Source organism: Protopterus annectens, chromosome 1.part2 (assembly GCF_019279795.1).
Source record: "Protopterus annectens isolate FY-2018-M chromosome 1.part2, PAN1.0, whole genome shotgun sequence".
NCBI lineage: Eukaryota > Metazoa > Chordata > Ceratodontiformes > Protopteridae > Protopterus > Protopterus annectens.
In genome coordinates this window covers 1,019,221,863-1,019,241,506 of record NC_056727.1, presented here as the reverse complement: position 1 = coordinate 1,019,241,506, position 19,644 = coordinate 1,019,221,863, and the positions used below count along the sequence as shown (strand labels likewise).

Genomic DNA, 19,644 nt, shown 5'->3' with positions numbered 1-19,644 from the left:
GTAAAAATGGTATGTTTAATGTATTGTTTTGCAGTAAGCTACGACCAGCTGAGTGTAGGAGACGTCATCCCTTCTGGGTTACCTAATAGCTGTTGGGCATAAGCCAGTATTTTCTTACTCTATTGATGTCAATTCTTGGTGTAAACTTTCCCTGTAGGTGGAATAATTGGGATGGGCAAATCATGTCAGAGAGGTGGCTGGGTGGGATATTCAAACCCCTAGCAGTAGTGGGGGAGATGGCCAATTCTCCTAATTACAGTTTGATGTAAGCCAGTATTTTCCTGCTCTATGAAAGTCTCCTCTTGGTTTAAACATTACTGAAAACTGGAATAATCAAGATGGGCAACCATGTCTAGTTTTGGAGGTGAGAAAATTACTTTCTTCATCAGTGTTTCCACTATGGACGGTTGTTCTAAAGTTTGTAAGGTGTTTGTTGAATTTTATGATCTCTCAGTAGAACTGTGATACAGCTTTGAGACATTATAAGGATGGTAGAATAGCAACAGGTGAATGAAAGAATTTAAGTACTTCCATTTCAGGAAATAACCCCCCCCCCCCACACTCCCATTTCTGATGCAGGATAATATATTTTATGACTGACATTCAGAAATACAAGATCCACAGTTGTAGGTCTTGAATGTACTAAAAATAACTGCAAATTTAAAAGTGGATTTTAAAACATAATCCTGCATCCCTATTACAAGATGACTCAACTTTGGAGTACAGGAAATGCATTGAGTTACTGTAACCTCAGGCTTAGCATATACCACCTACTTTTGCTGTTCTGAGGTCTGCAGTTATAACCCTTGGATTTTCAACAGGCACCCATAGTATACTCTAAGTGATAAGTGCTTAGCTTTTCAGGTTGTCAAGCAAGGAAGAGGGGATGCAAAAGCAATCCTGTGCTCTACCACTATTGTGACAAATGGCTAACCCACATCTTCTGATAAATTCATAGATTGCTACTAGGCTAACAACTTGGGGGGAGGGGGACTTTTTAAGCCTAGCAACGTTTTTCACAAGAATAATAAAATCCTGCATCCAAATAGGACATTAACAGCCAGGCATTTATAAACTACCTCTGTCCATAATTTATATGAGTATTAGGCCCAGTGTAAATGTTTTATTCCCCATCTACTTGTCTAGATTGTGCTTAAATCAGGTGATAGATAAGCCCAGCTTCACATGGATGGGAAGCCAGTTCTATAGATGTGGGAGTTTCTGGGATACATAGCTGTCAATCCAGTATGCTTTGTTTAAGCAGCAAAATTTAGGTCCTCAGGCCTTGTATTTCTGGCACTGTTTAACTTATGAATATGCAGGAGACTCATAAGTGTGGGGTTTCTGGATGCCTTGTAAGCCAGGCATAGATCACCCCTCAACAATCTGCAGGAGACTGCATAGAGGGAAAGGGCTTTAAGGTGCTCTGCATAAGGCAGGTTTGTTATGTCTTGTATTCTTTTTGTAAGGAATCTCTGAGATTGCACTAGTTACTGCATATGCCTGGTCAGGTACATACCAAAGGGAGCATTGCACTCTATGTTTGGTCTGATAAGGGCAGAGTACTGTGAGACTCTTTGGACCTCAATGCCATGCTCTTACTTATAAGTTGCACAACATAAAAGGATTTCCTCATCACCTCATCACTGTGGCCACATGGTGGTCAAAGGTAAGGCTGCTGTCTATGTGCGTACCCAGATCAGTAACCACTGGGTCAACACTTGAGTGTATTATCAACATGGTAATATCTGAGATGTTTGACTTCCCAAGGGTACAGTTATGCATTTCTTAGCACTGAGTTTAAGACCATGGCTTTGGCACCATTTGTTAGTCAGAGATAGACCTGCTTGAAGAATGCTGGAGTCTGCATGGGAGTCGATGATAACCCCCAGCTTTCAATTGTAAAACTTCAGTGTTTGCTTCCACTTCAGAGAAGTAAATGCCAGGAAGGAGAGGGCCCAGTACTGAACCCTGATGGACTTCGCTAGTGACTGGCCCACCTAGTTTAACCTCTTGAGTCCTATCAGAGAGCCAGTTAGCTATTTAGCAGGTGATAAAAGGGTTTATACCTAATTTAGTGAGCTGCCTGCAATGCCTGAATGGGATATTGTATCAAAAGCCTTGCCTAGGTTGAGGTAAGCTATGTGCACAATCTTGCCCTCATCCATTGCTTTGGTAACCTTCTCAAAGAACCCCACCAAATTTAACAGGCATGACCTTCCTTTATCAGAGCCAAACTGTGATGGGTCCTGCATTTGCAGATTACCTATTTCCTTATTTATCATGAACATGATGATTCTTTCTGTGGCCTACATTTGAGGCTGGTTAGACTTATGGTCCTGTAGTTACCTGAACTGGTGGTTGGACCTCCTTTGTTCAGGAAAATGACTGTAGCCATCTTCCATTCCTTGGGCACAAAACCTGATTGTAGGCTCCATTTGAAAAGTGATTCAAGTGGACCAGAAAGGTCATGTTTCATGCTACTTGGTAAGCATCCCAAGATGTTATCGGAGCCCTCAGTGCAATGTTTTTTGGCCTCAAACAGTGGATTGAATACCTATTCCATAGCAATGGTGGGAATTATATTATGTGGAGTTTCCTTTACACCATCAGGGGAGGGAGTGGGGGGAGAAATTTGTGCTGAACCTTTCAGGCAAAAGGTTTGCAATGGCCACTGGCTCAGTGTGGGTGATGCCATTTAAAATAAGTTCTGCACATTGCGTTGTATTTCCCTTGAGATGACAGATACAGTTTTGTGGTTGTACTTTACATGAGAAGCTATTTTTTTCTTCAGATTTAGTCTTTGAAGTGTAAATTAACCCTCAATGTCTGTTTAGATTGATCAGAGATTTTTTTAGTATGTTGTGCTTAGTTCCTCGAAAGCTTGGCCAAGATTTTTTTATTTTGTTGTATAATTGATTGATGTTGTGATTTAACCAAGGTGGCTTGTCTTTTAAGTTTGTCTTATTCTTTATACAAGTGGTCACAGCTCGCTCTATTCAGCTATCAGTATGGCTGTATAGAGATTTTGTAAATAGCTCAGCATATACTATGGTGTTTACAGGGTTTGAGGGTGCCTGGAATTTATTCAAAGTGTCACTTAGTAGAAAGATACTAGCTTTGAAATAGTTCCTAAAGGATTTTGGTCTCACTGGGTCCCCAGATTTAATTTCTATTTCAAGCAATACTGCCTTATGAGTGAGGACATTTACACTGGGTGAGGAACATCACTCCCCCATGTTTCTGAGTACAGTATCAAGGATGTTTGTACACCTGGTAAGAGACTGGATCAACTGTTCCAGGATGTTGGTGGTCAGGAGTCACTGGTCTTGTACATTAGAAGTGGTGTAAGATTCTCAAACTGTAGAGGGGTAGTTGAGATCCAGCATGAAGATCATATTGGGTTGAATAATGAGGGATGTTAAAACAATGAGATAGGTATTATAGGTTTCCTGGAATATGGAGGGGGACCTATAGGTTGCAAGGATATGGTATGAGACCCTGTTTATAGCGAGTTGCGCATGTATGAGTTTTAGTGAGTCATAGACATTAATCAGTCTGTATGTGAGGTTGTTTTTAATACAGACTGAGACTCCTCCACCTTTAGTTCCCTCCTGTGCAGTAGCTGGTCTTTAGGTGTGAAAAGTATTATAACCTTGTGCTGCTAGGGTACTCTCATTGAATTTAAACCACGTCTCTATTACTACACAGATGTCTACATTCTCCAGGGAGAGGAAGGCTTGCAGAGAGTGGAGTTTCTTGTTAAGACTTCTAACACTGAGCAGTACCACCTTCAGATATTCCTTCATAGTTTAATTTAAATCAGGAGGTTTATCAGTTTGGCATTACCTAAAAAAGGCACCATGGGAGAGGAAATGGTCTTTGCCAATATCTGAAAGCCTAGAGGGGCAAGTGCAGACCATCCCTGACAAAGCAGCGTGGTCTCTCAACCTTGTCCTCCCAGGACATCTAATATTATACCCCCATGGATTAACACAAGAAGTAAAGCCAGTTGTTAGAATCAATCATTTTCTGTTGGTAATGTGTCATCATCCTTGGACAAGGTAGCATGCTGCTCAGTGCTGGGCTAATACCTGCCTGAGACACATAATCAGTGAATTCAATCATGTCTCACTTTATATAGTCAAGGGAGCTACATCTCAGGTCATTAACATCCACATGGACTATGACAAAGTCATACTGGTGCCTGTGGTCTAATGACCTTGAGTGATTCTGTGACTTAATGGATCCTAGCCCCAGAAGGGCAGTTAACCATGCCTCTCTCCTTACTCATTCTGGTGAGGGGGATCTCTGTGTGCCTCACTATAAAATCACCAGTGACCAAGAAATGTGGTTATGCACAGTTTTGCCTTACTTTCTTTGCAGTAGCAGTACTGGATACAGGGTTACAAGGTGTAGCTATGTGTTTTCATGGACTGTTTACGTGATGGCTGAGAACCTTTTTCTTTTTTTATTTTTTTTGATTGTGCAGCAGGTCTTACTGATTTTGGAAGGTTCTTTTAAGTGCCTCAGCATAAGTAGTTTTATGTGTAGGGCCTTTATCCTGTGCTGTAGGTGTGGTGAAAGTGTCACTGACAATCTCTGTAGGAGTAGTTTTAGTTGTATGAGAGAGTTTGCCTGCAGCACTGAAGTGTATTTACATCACATCTCTTGCATACTTTTCTATTTTATTAAGAATAAATGGGTTGTCAGTGTACAGGAGGCAATTGCTACAATGCCTCAGAATACCTATCTCAACCAGATTAGCCAGAGAGAGAGTCAGGAAGTGCATAGCCATGGCTGCTGATCTACTAGGGAGGTGTGAGGGAAATTTAAATATTGAGTAGGTCCATAACACATAGAAATTGATGAGCAATGCTCAGCTATGACCAAACTAGATGCTTTAGTACATAAAAATATCTGTCTAGACAGTAAGGGTATTTTAAGGGAAACTTAATCTCCAAGAGATCAGCATCTACATACCACTGATTGCTGTATAATGTTAAGTAAAACTTTGTTTTTCCTCTGTATATGATTTTGAGATACACACAGAAGGCTGTAGTCATTAACGATGCAGAATGTGCATCTGCTTTTGCATTCTCTCATACAGTCCATCTCCTAGAAATATATAAAGGTGAATACCTGAAGGTATTAGCATTTTTTCATTTAACTCCTTTGAAAGTCCATCAGTATTAATCATATCCTCCTGACAGATGTGCCCAGACTCCAGTGCAGAGTCCTGTTGGCACATTTGTTAGCTTGCCTCAAGTTGTCACTGTTATGAGGGAAAGCTGAAAGGGCTTGCTAGAGATGAGAGCCATGTTAATGGCAGATGCTAATATGTTCCTGGGAATCGCTGATGAGTTTTCTGTTTCTCAGGTTGAATTTATTAGGATCCATCCTTCTTTAGCAGTGAAGTATGTCCTGAAAAATGGAGGCAGAAAAGTCCTCAGGGTCTAATAGTGTGGGTGGATCTGCTTGAGGAATACCATAGGAATGAAACATCTGGGGTTATATAATCATGATACAAGTACTCTATGAACCTAAGTGGTAAATGACAGGTGTCAGTTAATTTGTAATTATGGTTGAAGGTTTGCATGCTTTTAGGTGCGATTTATATGGGGAAAATCTGATGGAATTGACAGTATCATTATCTTGCTGTAGGTTGTATATTCCTTTTCAGTTTTTAACTGCAGCGTCCTGTAGACCATACTGCAGATGCCTTGGAATATCCATATCTCTTTTCTTCTGGAACAGCTGCACTTTCCTGTAAGGGAAAAATTTTATTAAAACTCTCTGGACTAGAGTGCTTATTTACTACTATAAGCCTTATTGTGATCTACAAAACATAATACATGAAATCAAACGTTTTGGGTTTTGTAGTTGAATTTTCATTATTCTCTTTTCCCATCTATGTATGTATGTATGTATGTATGTATGCATGCATGTATGTATCTATGTATGTATGTATCTATGTATACATGTATGTATGTATGTATGTATGCATGCATGTATGTATGTATGTCTGTATGCATGTATGCATGCATGTATGTATGTATGCATGCATGTATGTATGCATGTATGTATGTATGTATACATGTATGTATGCATGTATGTATGTATCTATATATGTATGTATGTATGTATGTATGTATGCATGTATGTATTTATTTGTCTTACCTCAGCTTTCCATTGCACATAATTGTTTATTTCCCTCTTCCACTGATGAAAACTAAAAATAAAGGTTTCAAATAAACTGCATTCATAAATATAAAGGAAAATAAATAAATGTAATACTTGTCAATTAAGTTTATAATGCGATAGATGATAGACAGCTAGGTAGACAGATTAGTAGGTGTAGTGAGATGTATAGATATTGTCACACTTTCATAAATATATGCATACAAATATAGACAAATGATTGCTTATATGGTTTACAGTGAAGTCTAACAGGTAGGGAGTGCATTACGTTCAGCAAATGCTCCAACAGAAAAAAAAAATGACTAATTAACTGGTACAGGAGCTTAACTTGCACTCAGAATTAATTTTGAATATGATATTGAAAGTAACTTTTAGTGAGTCTGGTATAATCCTAGTGAACTGCCATCTGAAGATGTGGAAAGAGACAAGTACACTAAGCTGTCAATCACTTTAGATATCTGCAGTACCATATCTCATGTTTTTAACACTGATAGAAATGGACATCTAAGGGAGTTATTTAAGTGCACAACACCTGGCTGAATTCAAAAAGCACAAGGTTTGGAACATTTTGAATAAAGGTGTTCAAATGTTCTAACAAGGACGGTTAGCAACAGAAAACCGGGTTAAGAGTAGATGTAAAAGAAGAAACGGGAAAAGCTTAGAGAAAGAATATCTGTTGGCCAAATATTAGATGTAACTAAATTCAGAAGCAGTAGAAATATATTCAGTGACAAGAACAGTAGGAAAGGAGAAGACAAGCAACCATGTTGGTGCAGAATTCCGTTTTCTGGCAGGAAGGTGGAGTTTTGCTTTGACTGATGATATTTTTCCATTTCTAAAGAGAACAGACCCTGGAATGTAGTTATGTAACTAAAGGACAGCAGTTGCACTTCTCAGAAGGAATGAGAAGTGTCCTTTTGGGAAAAGGTTTTAGCTATATCATGCTTTGTTGAAAGAAGTCCATGTGAATGACATTTATTGAAGTAGTATCTACTTTGCAGTTCGCAACTGAAAAAAATAAAAGCAGGAACCAAATACAGTAAATTCTTGGTTAACCAGCACCCACGGGGATTGGTAGACGCCAGATAACTGTTGTTTCTGGTTGCTTCAGACTTACGATTAAAAATAGGCCTGACTAATACTGTAGCCTATAATATTTGCTTGGTTTGACTTGTTCTTAGGTTGGGAAGAGAGGGAATTTATTCCTGTCTTCCTTTTTAAAACTCTAAAAGCGTAAGGTATGTTTCTGGGGGGGGGGGGGGGACAGAAAGTACATCACATTAAAATTGTACTTTATTTCTTCAGTTTTTTCGGTTTGATTGAGAGTTCTAGTTGCTTCAGTTCCGGTTAACTGAGAGTTTACTGTAAATGAATGTAGATTATAAGACAGAGAAAGATGGTGAAAGAGTGAATGAAGAGAAAGAAAGAAAAGAGATAAAGAGGAAAAGCTATAAGAAATCAGAACACTTGAAATGTATGTTCCCTTATAGACATATACTTTGACATTACAGTTTAATAGATACAACTATTAAACATTAAATTCAAAAGTTATTGTATCTTTTTCTTGTTTTACAGTTCCTGCTGATGTCTTTGCAAAGAACTCTCTGTGGAAAGGTTCTTATGAATATCTTGGAAAAAAGCAACCGGCTATGCTTTCTGTTACAAGATTTGACACAGCCAGTGGAAAAGTCAATGCAACACTAATAGACCACAGTGGTGTTGAATTAAAATTGGAAGGTACTGTGATAAAAAGATAATTTATAGATGTATTAGAAGGTGTTGGCAAATATTTATTCATATCTCATTAAGTAGTGGTTTTATGCAGAAGCATTTTGTTCCTGAAAATATTGCTTGAACTTTCTCAGTTTCATGAAGCTAAAGCATTATAAATCAAGCGTCATTTTTAATTTGCAAGATAAACATATTTAAAGATGAAATGTTAGACAGAAAGTTGTTTATTAAATTGTTGAAATTCCAACATTACACATATTATGCAATGGCTTTAGTAATTATTGTGGAATTGAGACTGCTGTTGAAATTTCTATGGTAATAAAATATATGAGATCATTTGATGAATTTTCCACATTTTTGAACTACAAGACCACATTTCTACTCCACTGAAACCCCTAGAAGATTGAGTGGAATACTGAAGTAGATAAAAATATATATATATATAATATCTCTCTCTCTCTCTCTATATATATATATATATATATATATATATATATATCTGTATCTATCTATATTTATATCTATATCTTCCCTTTTGGCGCTCAAAATAACCCATACCATTTGGTTATAGACTGGCCTTACCCCTCCCATGGTTGCTAATCATATGTTACACTTAATGAGAATAACTGGGTTAATATAATTGATAATGTGAGAGTTTTTGTGATAAATTTTATTGAACTAACAGAGATCTTGCACTTATTTGAGCTTTTGGGATAACAGATCCCATTGTTATGAATTAAGTTATTGATGTTAGATGTGTTGCTTAAATTATCCATTTATTCCCTAGAAAGGGGAGTACATAATTTCTTTTTTTATTGGGTAAAGAAGACACTTGAAACATGCTGGTGTGGTAAAAAAAGTGTGCATTTTGCATGCTTAGTATGACAATTATACCTCAGAGACACATTGTTTGTGTATTTGACTGTGTGTGAGTTTTCATAAACCCCCATTAGCAAGTGGTGCAGTGTCAGTGCTACCTTATCACTTACTACAACTCCTACTGCCATCATAGAAAAATTGCAAAGTTTGTAGGTATCTTGTAGGTATCCAGATCAAATGTAAGCACATTTTATACTTCAGTCCCTTAACTAACTGGACCTACCTAACCTATTTGCTACATTCACATTAAGACTGCCAACAATATACTTTACAGCCAAGTCAGATGCTGTGCCACCAAACCAGCCACTTATAAAACTGGTACTCATCTCACGGAGAGCTATGTTCACTGAAGCAACACAGTGCTTACTCAGAAATCTAAAATCATAATGGTGACTGCCTATATTCTGTATTCTTTGTTAAACTGAAACTGTCGTATTCTTTGCTAAACTGTGAAACTCTCTTCCAACAACCACCATTAATTTCTCATCTCCTCTACAGTTTAAAATCTCATTGAAAATATACCTGTCAACAAAATAGCCTTGCACTTGTAACAGCTAAGGTATGCCATTCAGAACCCCACTGAAAATGAGCTTTACCTAGTTGGACTTTCCTAATAAATAAATGCAATTATGTATACATACATGCATATATAGTACTAGGCTAGTTGCCTTGATGGGCCATTTTAAGCCTAGCCAATTTCCTTCAGAGTTGAGAATCAAACCTCTATACCTTATGTACTTAAGATGGCAGCACCTGTGCAGCAGTGGCCTCTTCGGCTGCTGTTGTTTGTTTTTTGTTTGTTGCTGTTTTTCCATAGTTCCTCATAGTTGGGTCATTTTTTCTGGGTTGATGGTGGTCAAGATTAGAGAGGAGGTGTTGTGGTGTCGGTCGATCAGTGGGTCAGTGGATCGGTTGGATGGTGAATTGTTGGATTTGCTCAGGTGGCTTGGAATTGTTGGAATGGCAGAATGGTTGGCCTGGTCATGGCTATTTGAGCCTGTATGAGGAGAGATGAGCCGGGAGGAGTGGATGATGGAGATTGAGTGCTAGATGTTGTTGGAGAGTGTGGTGACGAATCTGAGTGGTTTGTGGAAGTGGAACTGGGCCATTGCTGGTGAAAATGAGATTGGTGTAGGAGAGGATGGTGGCTGTGATTGTGGAGACTGTGGTCATTGGCTTGGATGAGGCTGGATGGTGGAGACCCGACTCTTAGCTTGGATGTGTGATCCAGACTTTGTTCTGTTGGATCGGTGGAATTGGATTGGTCTTGTCGGTGTGAAGATGGAGTTCTGGTTGTTGGGACTTTGTGTTATGTGTGTGTATGTTGTTTGTGTTTTACGTGCTTGTGTTTTTGTTGTAAATAGTCTGTGCTGTGTATAAATGAGCTAGAAGGAATGTAATTTTGTTCAGCTGTTCACTTTTTGTTTGTACGGTCTGAATGACAATAAAGATTTGCTTTGCTTTTACTTTGCTTCTGTCTGTGAGGTAGACGCCTTAACCATTGTGCTAGCCCCCCAGCCCCTAAAGATAAACTGTCTCTAATGGGGACTCAAACCTTGCACTGTTTGTGCTATTAGTCAGAACATACCTCATTAACACATTGAGCCTTTGAAGAAACCGTGCTTATCAGGCTGCTTCCCTATCACTTATTTTCTTTTGAGGGCAATCTTTTCCCACTGTATTTGCTACAAATAGTGTATAATATTAGCTCTTTGATTACACACACACACATATGTATATAGATTATATATATATATATATATATATATATATATATCTCAGTGGATATAAAAAGTGTACAGACTCCTGTTAAAATGCCAGTTTTTGTGATATAAAAAAATGAGACCACAATAAATCATTTCAAAACTTTTCCCACCTTTAATGTGACCTATATAAGGGAAAAAATAAAAAATGTACAATACGCTGGTTGCATAAGTGTGCACACCCTTAAACTCACACTTAGTTGTATGTGCACATCTTTAAAGTAATACTTTGTTGAAGCACCTTTTGATTTAATTACAACATTCCATCTTCTTAGGTACACACCTGCCAGCAATTCAGCAGATTGTGATTAACCCCAAATAAAGTTCACATGTCCTAGTAGGATTTTCCTGACATTTACTCAGTTACTTGCTACAGCAAAAGCCATGGTTCGCAGAGAGATTACAAAGCATCAAAGGGATCTCATTGTTGAAAGATATCAGTCAGGAGAAGGGTACAAAAACATTTCAACAGCATTGAATATACCATGGAACACAGTGAAGACAGCCATTAAAAAGTGGAGAAAATATGGGACAACAGTGATGTTGCAATGAACTGGACTTCCCTCCAAAATTGATGAAATGACAAGATACAAACTGGTCAGGGAGACTGCCAAGAGACCTACAGCAATACCAAAGGAGCTGCAGGAATTTCTGGTAAGTACTGGTTATGTACTACATGCGACAACAATCTCCCTTATTCTCCATATGTTTTGACTATGGGGTAGTGTTGCAAGATGAAAGCCTTTTCTTACATAGAAAAACATCTAGGTCCAGCTAAAATTTGCAAAACAATACATCAAGTCTCCCAAAAGCATGTGGGAAAATGTGTTATGGTCTGAAAAGACCAAGTTTGAACTTTTTGGCCACAATTCCAAAAAGTACATTTGGCATAAAAACAACACTTTGCATCACCAAAAGAACACCATCCCCATGGTGAAGCATGGTAGTGGCAGTATCATGCTTTGGGATTACTTTTCTTCAGCTGGAACTGGGGCTTTAGTCAAGGTGGAGGGGAATTATGAACAGTTCCAAATGGCAGTCACTTTTGGCCCAAAACCTTCAGGCATCTGCTAGAAAGCTGAAGACGAAGAGGAATTTCACCTTTTAACTTGACAATGACCTCAAGCATACATCCAAATCAACAAAAGAATGGTTTCACCAGAAGAAAATTAAAGTTTTGGAATAGTCCAGCCAGAGCCCAGACCTAAATCCAATAGAAAATCTGTGGGATGACCTGAAGAGGGCTGTGCACAAGAGATGCCTTCTCAATCTGACAGATCTGTAGAGCTTTTACAAGGAAGAGTGGGCAAATATTGTCAAGTCAAGATGTGCCATGCTGATAAACTCCTACCCAAGAAGACTGAATGTTGTAATTAAGTCAAAAGGTGCTTCAACAAAGTATTAGTTTAAGGGTGTGCACACACAACAAAGTATTAGTTTAAGTATGTGCAACAAAGCATTAGTTTAAGAAGGGTGTGCACACTTATGCAACCAGCGTATTGTACATTTTTTATATTTTTTTCCCCTAACAGATTTGTTTTTCAATTGAATTGTACCGGTTATAGGTCACATAAAGGTTGGAAAAGTTTTGAAATGATTTATTGTGGTCTCATTTTTTATATCACAAAAACCTGTTTTTTTAACAGGAGTGTGTACATTATATATATATATATATATATATATATATTTTTTTTTTTTTTTGTGTGTGTGTGTATGAACTGATGACATTTACTGCATTTTTATCTGATTTGAAATTCAATCAGTATTGTAGCAGCAACTGAAGAAATGACTGACTGGAACGAGACAATGCTTTCATTATGCAGAATGATGTGTGGTGGCAAGTGTGTAACTTTGGTTCATGATACCTGCATTGAACACATCTGATGTGAAACAAAGGCACATATATGAAACAGAAAAAAAATCAAATCAAATGTTTATCTGTATTTGCTCGTGGTATCAGGCGTTTATGTAACCCCCGCTTGTACTTTGGATGAGACTTTAAATTGAGGTCCCATCTGCTTGAGTTGATGGTAGCTCAGGTGGATGTAAAAGATCCCACAGTATCTGTCAAAAAGATTAGGGGAAGTTCCCCATAGCCCTGACCAAATTTCTCCTAGTAGTGTATTGTCTCCCCTGAAAACAGGCCAGTAGCTTAGTGGGACTATCCCAACTAAAAAAGGATAAATATAAAAATAAAAAAAATGAAAATTACAGCCACTATAAATTATGAAAGAGACTTGTATTAACTGATACCACCAGACTACACAGCAGCAAAAATTATATCCCAGTTAATGGAAACTGGTTCCACATGACATAAGTAAAATGTTTTTGTATCCTCATCTCATTGTTAAAAATGTGGTCTGGACATACGTTTACATGGATACTTATTTTTCAAAGATGTCATTACCTTATCAGAGTGTTGAAAATTTTGTCTGGGCATAGACTTAATTGGGTGCATATTTTACTTAGCTGTTCTGTTTTATGCTATTAGTCATCCGAAATGCATGATACTTGTGGCTAACTAAATTTAAAGTTGTACTACTACAGGTATTACTCTTAATCTGAAGAGATCAGAGTCTCTTTTCAAAGACAAAACAGCTGTTCCTGCAGAATTAATTAATACTGGCTAGGAAAGGCATAACACTGCAAAAATATTCAACGCTTTTTCCTATAATGATATACACTTAGCATGGAATGAGTCTGAGTTGTATTAAGAACACAATAAGTATATTTCCCCAACTGGTTCCAGTTTAGACATATTCTAGAGATCAGATGTAGTGACTACAGCTTTAGAAAGACATTACATGGCAAAGTCAAATTAATTAATTCTGTTCTCCAGCACTCTAATGCTGGACATGAAAAATTATGCTAAGCTTATCATCCTCGAGTATTGTAATTTAAATCGTCTTCATATTCCCATTAGCATACCTCACCCAAATGTAAGCTGTTTTTGTATATATGGTGCATACCCCAGCATACTTTGGCTAGTACAAGATCAAGGTTGCACTTCGATTTAGTAGTGTAAGCAAAGTGCATATGTGAAGATATAGGTAATCAGTCAGTCTTCCTTTTCTCATTCAAGGGATTAGCCAACATATCAGATGAATGTATATGAACAGTTAATATTGTAGCATACAAGTCTATTTTTTAGAACATTGTTTAACTTCTGGGTAATGGCATTAACTTTTCAACATATGTAAAGGTAACAGAAATGCTTATTTGCCCATCTACAAGTGTCCTCAAACACACACACTAGTTTATGTGGGCTTGGCTTGGATTATTTAGTAAAAGTTAATTTTAAATTGATTGGATACCAAAATTAGGGTCTGTATCCATGTTATCTTAGACCACACCTCATTTTTGTTATTACCAGCTTTAAATATTTTCTTTATATTTAATAAGACACAAAGCAGTGACATGAAGTGAGCACAGCCACTCACAGAAAGAGAACAGTTTATTTTTAAACATAAGTGACTGCACATGTAACTCATAGTTTTACTCTGTAGGAATCTGTACAAAAAATAAAATGAACAGGGCTTTCACTCAGGATGTGGAGTAGGTAGTGTGTACCTCATTGTAACTCCAACACATTAGCCTTAATTATGATTATTTCATTATAATTAGTACTTAGACAATCTTTAAATGACAACCAAGAGTTATAATTAGTTGATAATTGTCTTAACACTGGATTTATACCTCTGAATAGAAAGAAAGAAAAAAAAAACAAGTGAAAACAACAAAACTATCAGTTGTCTACACATGGTTTCTGAGCAGCACCAATGATGCCAAAGCAAACGAAGAAACTGTCTAGTGCCTCTCTTATTCTGAAATTGAGGGCTTGGATAAGTTCCATATAGTTATAATGGAGTTGTTTAGGACAGTTTACTATCAAGATGTTGTGAGACAAAATAAATCCTGCTCAGAAAACTGAGAAATAATAGCGAAGCAAAAAACATTCAACAGATAAAACAGTGTCGAATCTGCTGAACAGATTCAGCAGTTTTCACATTATCATCAAACAGATCATGTGATGTTCATATAGGAGCACAGGTAAACTAACCTACTACACCTCACATCGTTTTTAGAGAGGCAAGCCCCCCTGCACCCCCCCTTGCTAACTATATTTTCCAGCTCTGAGATTGCACTACAGTTCTTTCGAACACGGAGATGTTCAGCAAAATGGAAACTTGAACATCCATCTTTCAAGTATTCAATCTGCGGAGCATCTCCATTTGCTATTTTGATAGTAAACCATTTAGGATAAACATACAATTGGCTAACTTAACATAGAACTCTGCATTAAAAATGTATGAGTCATGGGGAAATAGAAACAAAGCACATAATAACCAGGGGAAAGAGTTTAACAAACCCTTCAGTTAACATTTTAGCACCTAAGAATCCTAGGCCTTTTGGAAATCCCTGAAAGAGGAAAAGGGAGTAAGTTTTTCATCTATATCAAGGCTAAACTGGCTGAATGGGCAGGTGTTCCTATATAAGGCATTCATATCAAGTGTATGTGCTGTGTTTTTGTAGCTTCACAGGTGTTTACTAGGCTGAAGACCACAAGGCACTTTTTAAGCCTAGCTATGCATCCCAAATCTCTGACAAGTTCTGGTACCCTTGACAAGTGTAAGTAGGGGCTTGGGAGATGTAACATTTACAGGTTGCCTGTGTCCATTAGAGACATAGGTTCAAGACCAGGGATGAAATTCCTGTTCCTCATCCAATTGTCCAAGTTACACTTGAATTGGATTAGGGAGGAACTCTGCTTCACATGGATGGGGAGCCTGTTCCAGAGAAGGTGTAGCCTTTGGGACCCATGTCTGTGTCTCCAGCATGTCCTATTTATATAACAGGCAAGTTTAAGTCTTTAGAATGGGTAATTCTGGTGTTGTTTACTTTGTGGATATGCAGGAGGTTTATCAAAGTGGGGTCTGGTCTGATAATGCCCTGTATGCCAGGCATGGATCTCCCATGAACAGCCTGTAGGAAACAGAACACAGGGATAGGGCCTTCAGGCAGTCTGCATAGGACATTTTACTTATGCTTTGCATTCTTTTAGTGAGGACATTCCAGTCTTTGGATATGCCTTGTTAGGTACATACTGAAAAGGGCATTATCCTCAATGACAGGTCTGATGAATGCAGAATTCAGTGGAAGAATGACTTCCTTGGACCTAGATGCTATACCTTTGTTTATAAGTTGTGCAACACAGAATTATTTCCTTACTACTGTAGATATGTGATGGTCAAAGGCTAGATTACTGTCTGTGTGTGTGTCCCTAAGTCCCTGACTAATGGGTCAACTCTAAGGGGTGTGCCATCAATATGATAGTTACCAGGGATGGATGACTTCCCGAAGGATGCATTTCTTGACATTTAGTTTTGGTCCATGACTCTGACATCAACTGTTTGTCTGTGTCAGCCCTTCCTGAAGAACATCTATGCCAGTGTGTGATTCAATGACAGTTCCTAATTTGCAATCATCTTCAAATTTAGTCAGCGAGAGACCACTGACATTGGTCTTGACTTCAGAGAAGTAAATGCCAAAAAGGAACTGTTCAAGGTCTGACCCCTGAGGGACTCTACTTGTGACTGGCCTATTTGTAGAGGTGGAATCTCCAATTCTAACTTCCTGGGTCTTGTCTTTGAGCCATTTGGCTATCCACCGGGTGACATACAGGTTTGTACCTAACCTCTTGAGTTTGTCAACAATGCCTAAATGGGGGGTTGTGTCAAATACCTTTTCCAGGTCAAGGTAGGCAGTGTGAACCATTTATCCCCTCATCCATTGCTTTGGTGACATTTTCAAAGACGTCCACTGGCTTGAGTAGGCATGACCTGCCCTTAACAAAACCAAACTGGGTTGGGTCCAGTGCTGGAAGTTTACTATATTGTTATTGATCATTTCCATGATAATTCTTTTCATGGCTTTTGTGACGGTGAGGTATTGCCAACTATACCAGGAGAAGTAGGGCAGTGGATGTGAAAAATATGCCAGCATAGCTAGCTGGAGTTTTTTAATGAATTATATGTCACTTGTATGTCAAACTGATTAGGACAGATGCTTGTGTTGAAAAATGTATTTGTAAAGCTGCTTGTGTTAAAAATGTACCAACAGCGGGTCCTGCTGGACAGAAAAAGAAATGCACCTGTATGCCAGACTGTATTGTAACTGTGGGAACTAATATATTGTAACAGAGGATATTGGAAGATAAGAGGTTAATCTCAGTTCAGCTAACACTGAAAAATAGTTTGAAATTAAATTACCTGGTAGGTCATAAAGATTGCATCTTATAGTTCTGATTGCAGCCAGAGACGAAATGTCTGTGAAAATAAGGACTATTGTTATATTTCCATAGCAGTGAACTAATTGCTACTCTAGAAGGGTGAAAGTGTTGAAATGGTTTTATGGCTTCCAGATGCTATAACACATTTTACCAAAGCTCTATCGTGTGTATGGTAACACATATGTGCAAGATTCTAGTTCAATTTCTAGTAATGGTGGTAGTATGGGAATGAATAGTCAGCTGACCAGATGTGTTTGATGTCATGCTGTAGTCCAAGACTGTCTGAGGGAGATATATGGCTACATCGAGCCAGCCAGCAAAATACTAAGTTACTAAGCTGAAGCCTAGTGTTGCAGGTATATGAAGTGACAGTGCAGCGCTATAGTGGGGTCAGTAATGCCAATGCAGATGGGCTCTCAAGACAGGGTATGGGTTAATGTATTCCCAGACAGACTTATTCCTCTCAAGCAATATTTCTCAAGGGTTACTTGAAAAACTAGCTTGAGTCTTCAAAGGGGGGAGAGATGTGATGATGTGAGGTATTCCCAGCTATTCCAGAATAAGTAGGGTAGTGGATATGCAACATATGCCAGTATAGCTAACTGGAGTTTTGTAAAGAATTATATCTCATTTGTATAACAAACTGATTAGTACAGAAGCTTGTGTTGAAAAAGGTATTTTTAAAGCTGCTTGTGTTAAAATGTACCAACAGTGGGTGTTGCTGGACAGAAAAAGAAATACACCCATATGTCAGACTGTATTGTAACTGTGGAAATTAATATATTGTAACAGAGGATACTGGAAGAGAAGAGGTTAATCTCAGTCCCGCTAACTACTTGGTAGTCCATAAAGATTGTATCTTATAGTTCTGATTGCAGCCAGAGATGAAATGTCTTTGAAAGCAGTGACTAGGAATCCTTGTTGTATTGTCCATAGCAGTGAACTAATTGCTACCTTGGAAGGGAGGAAGTGTTGAAATGGTTTTATGGTTTCCAGATGCTTTAACACATCTTAGCAAAGCTCTGTCTGTGTGTTTGGTAACACATATGCGCAAGATTCTGGCTCAGTATCTAGTAATGTGGGTAGTATGGGAACCAGAAGTCAGATGACCGGATGTGTGTGATGTCATCCTGTAATCCAGGACTGAAATTATGTTTTAATACTAGATGAGGCTGAAGTTTCATTGCAGTCTGTTTCTTGGATCCTGACATAGAAGGATCTCTCACCCCCTTCCTCTTCCCTTGCTTTAGTAAGTAACCAGAGAATAATAATTCTTAAGATCAGCCAGGAAAATACAGTGAGATTAGTTAAGTATTGTTTTTCTGTAACTGTGTGAACCTGTCCACCTGTGTTATTTTTAATATTTTCAGTCATTGAAACTCCAGTGTTTATTTTAAATAGATATTTAATATCTTTGTGTTCTTTTATTATATATCATTAAATACAGTGGAAATAAAATGTGTACAAACCGCTGTTAAAACTGTGATATAAAAAAACTGAGACCACAATAAATCATTTCAAAACTTTTCCCACCTTTAATGTGACCTATAACCTGTACAATTCAACTGAAAAACAAACAAATCTGTTAGGGGAAAAATATAAAAAATAAAAAATGTACAATAAGCTGATTGCATAAGTGTGCACAGCCTTAAACTAATACTTTTTAAGCATCTTTTGATTTAATTACAGCATTCAGTGTGCTTTGGTACGAGTCTATCAGCATGGCACATCTTGACTTGGCAATATTTGCCGACTCTTCCTTGCAAAAGCACTCCAAATATGTCAGATTGCAAGGGCATCTCTTGTGCACAGCCCTCTTCAGGTCACCCCACATATTTTCTATTGGGTTCAGGTCTGAGCTATGGCTGGGCCATTCCAAAACTTTAATTTTCTTCTGGTGAAGCCATTCTTTTGTTGATTTGGATGTATGCTTGGGGTCATTGTTGTGTTCATAGGTGTGTTGTAGGCTAATGGCCCTGGAGGCTTTACAAACCAAGCCATAGGATTACCTTGACATTGTGCCACCCAACCTTAGTTCCCAGTGCCTCTGTCGAGTAGAGCCACAGGAGTGATCCCCTGGGTGAATTTTTTATTTCCCATCCACTCATCAAGGTTTCTCTCGAAGAGGGCCAGTGAGATGCTCTGTTTGATATGTATGGTAAGTCTATTCCATAGCAAGGGCAGTGTCTGGGTTATGAGCCTGTCCCTCCAGCACATTCTGTTGATTGTGGTAATGAGGTTGCAGTCACTGGAGTGTGTGGTCCGGAGGGATTGGGATTTCTTTAGTTGTAGCATTTCTAACAGAGCTGGATCAGACATGGCTTTGTATGTCAAGCAGCTATCGCCTCTAAGTAGGTGATATGAGACAGAGAATAGCTGGAGTTTTTTGAGTCTGTCCATATAGGACAAGTGTTTAAGAGGTACTTTTGCGGCCTCTCCAGTTGCAGGTGTCTAATGAGGTACATGCCAAATGGGGCATTGTACTCAATGATTGGCCTAATGAGGGAAGAGTAGAGAGAGACAATGACCTCTTTCTTCCTGGAAGCAAAACCCTTCGTAATGAGATCTGCCACATAGAAGGACTTTCTGACCACAGTGGCGATGTGGTGGTCAAAAGATAGGCTGCTGTCAACCTGTGTTCTCAGATCTCTTATAACACCTTCTGTGTTCAGTGGACTACCATTGATGTGGTAATTCATGGGAACCGGGTTTTTCCCAAAGGGGATGACTACACATTTTTTTTACATTGAGCTTAAGGCCATGGTTCTGACACCAGTCGTT

The 19,644-nt window shown here is 38.3% G+C and overlaps 1 protein-coding gene across 1 annotated transcript in view; it reads left to right on the top strand.

Annotated features, from left to right (window-relative positions):
• The window catches only part of LOC122792225 (CUB and sushi domain-containing protein 1-like), a 3,080,606-nt gene that overhangs the window by 2,894,468 nt on the left and 166,494 nt on the right, over nt 1-19,644 (top strand). The window contains exon 61 of the mRNA XM_044059969.1: nt 7,777-7,938. Within this exon, the coding sequence (XP_043915904.1) occupies nt 7,777-7,938 (162 nt within the window). The remainder of the gene's footprint in view (nt 1-7,776; nt 7,939-19,644) is intronic.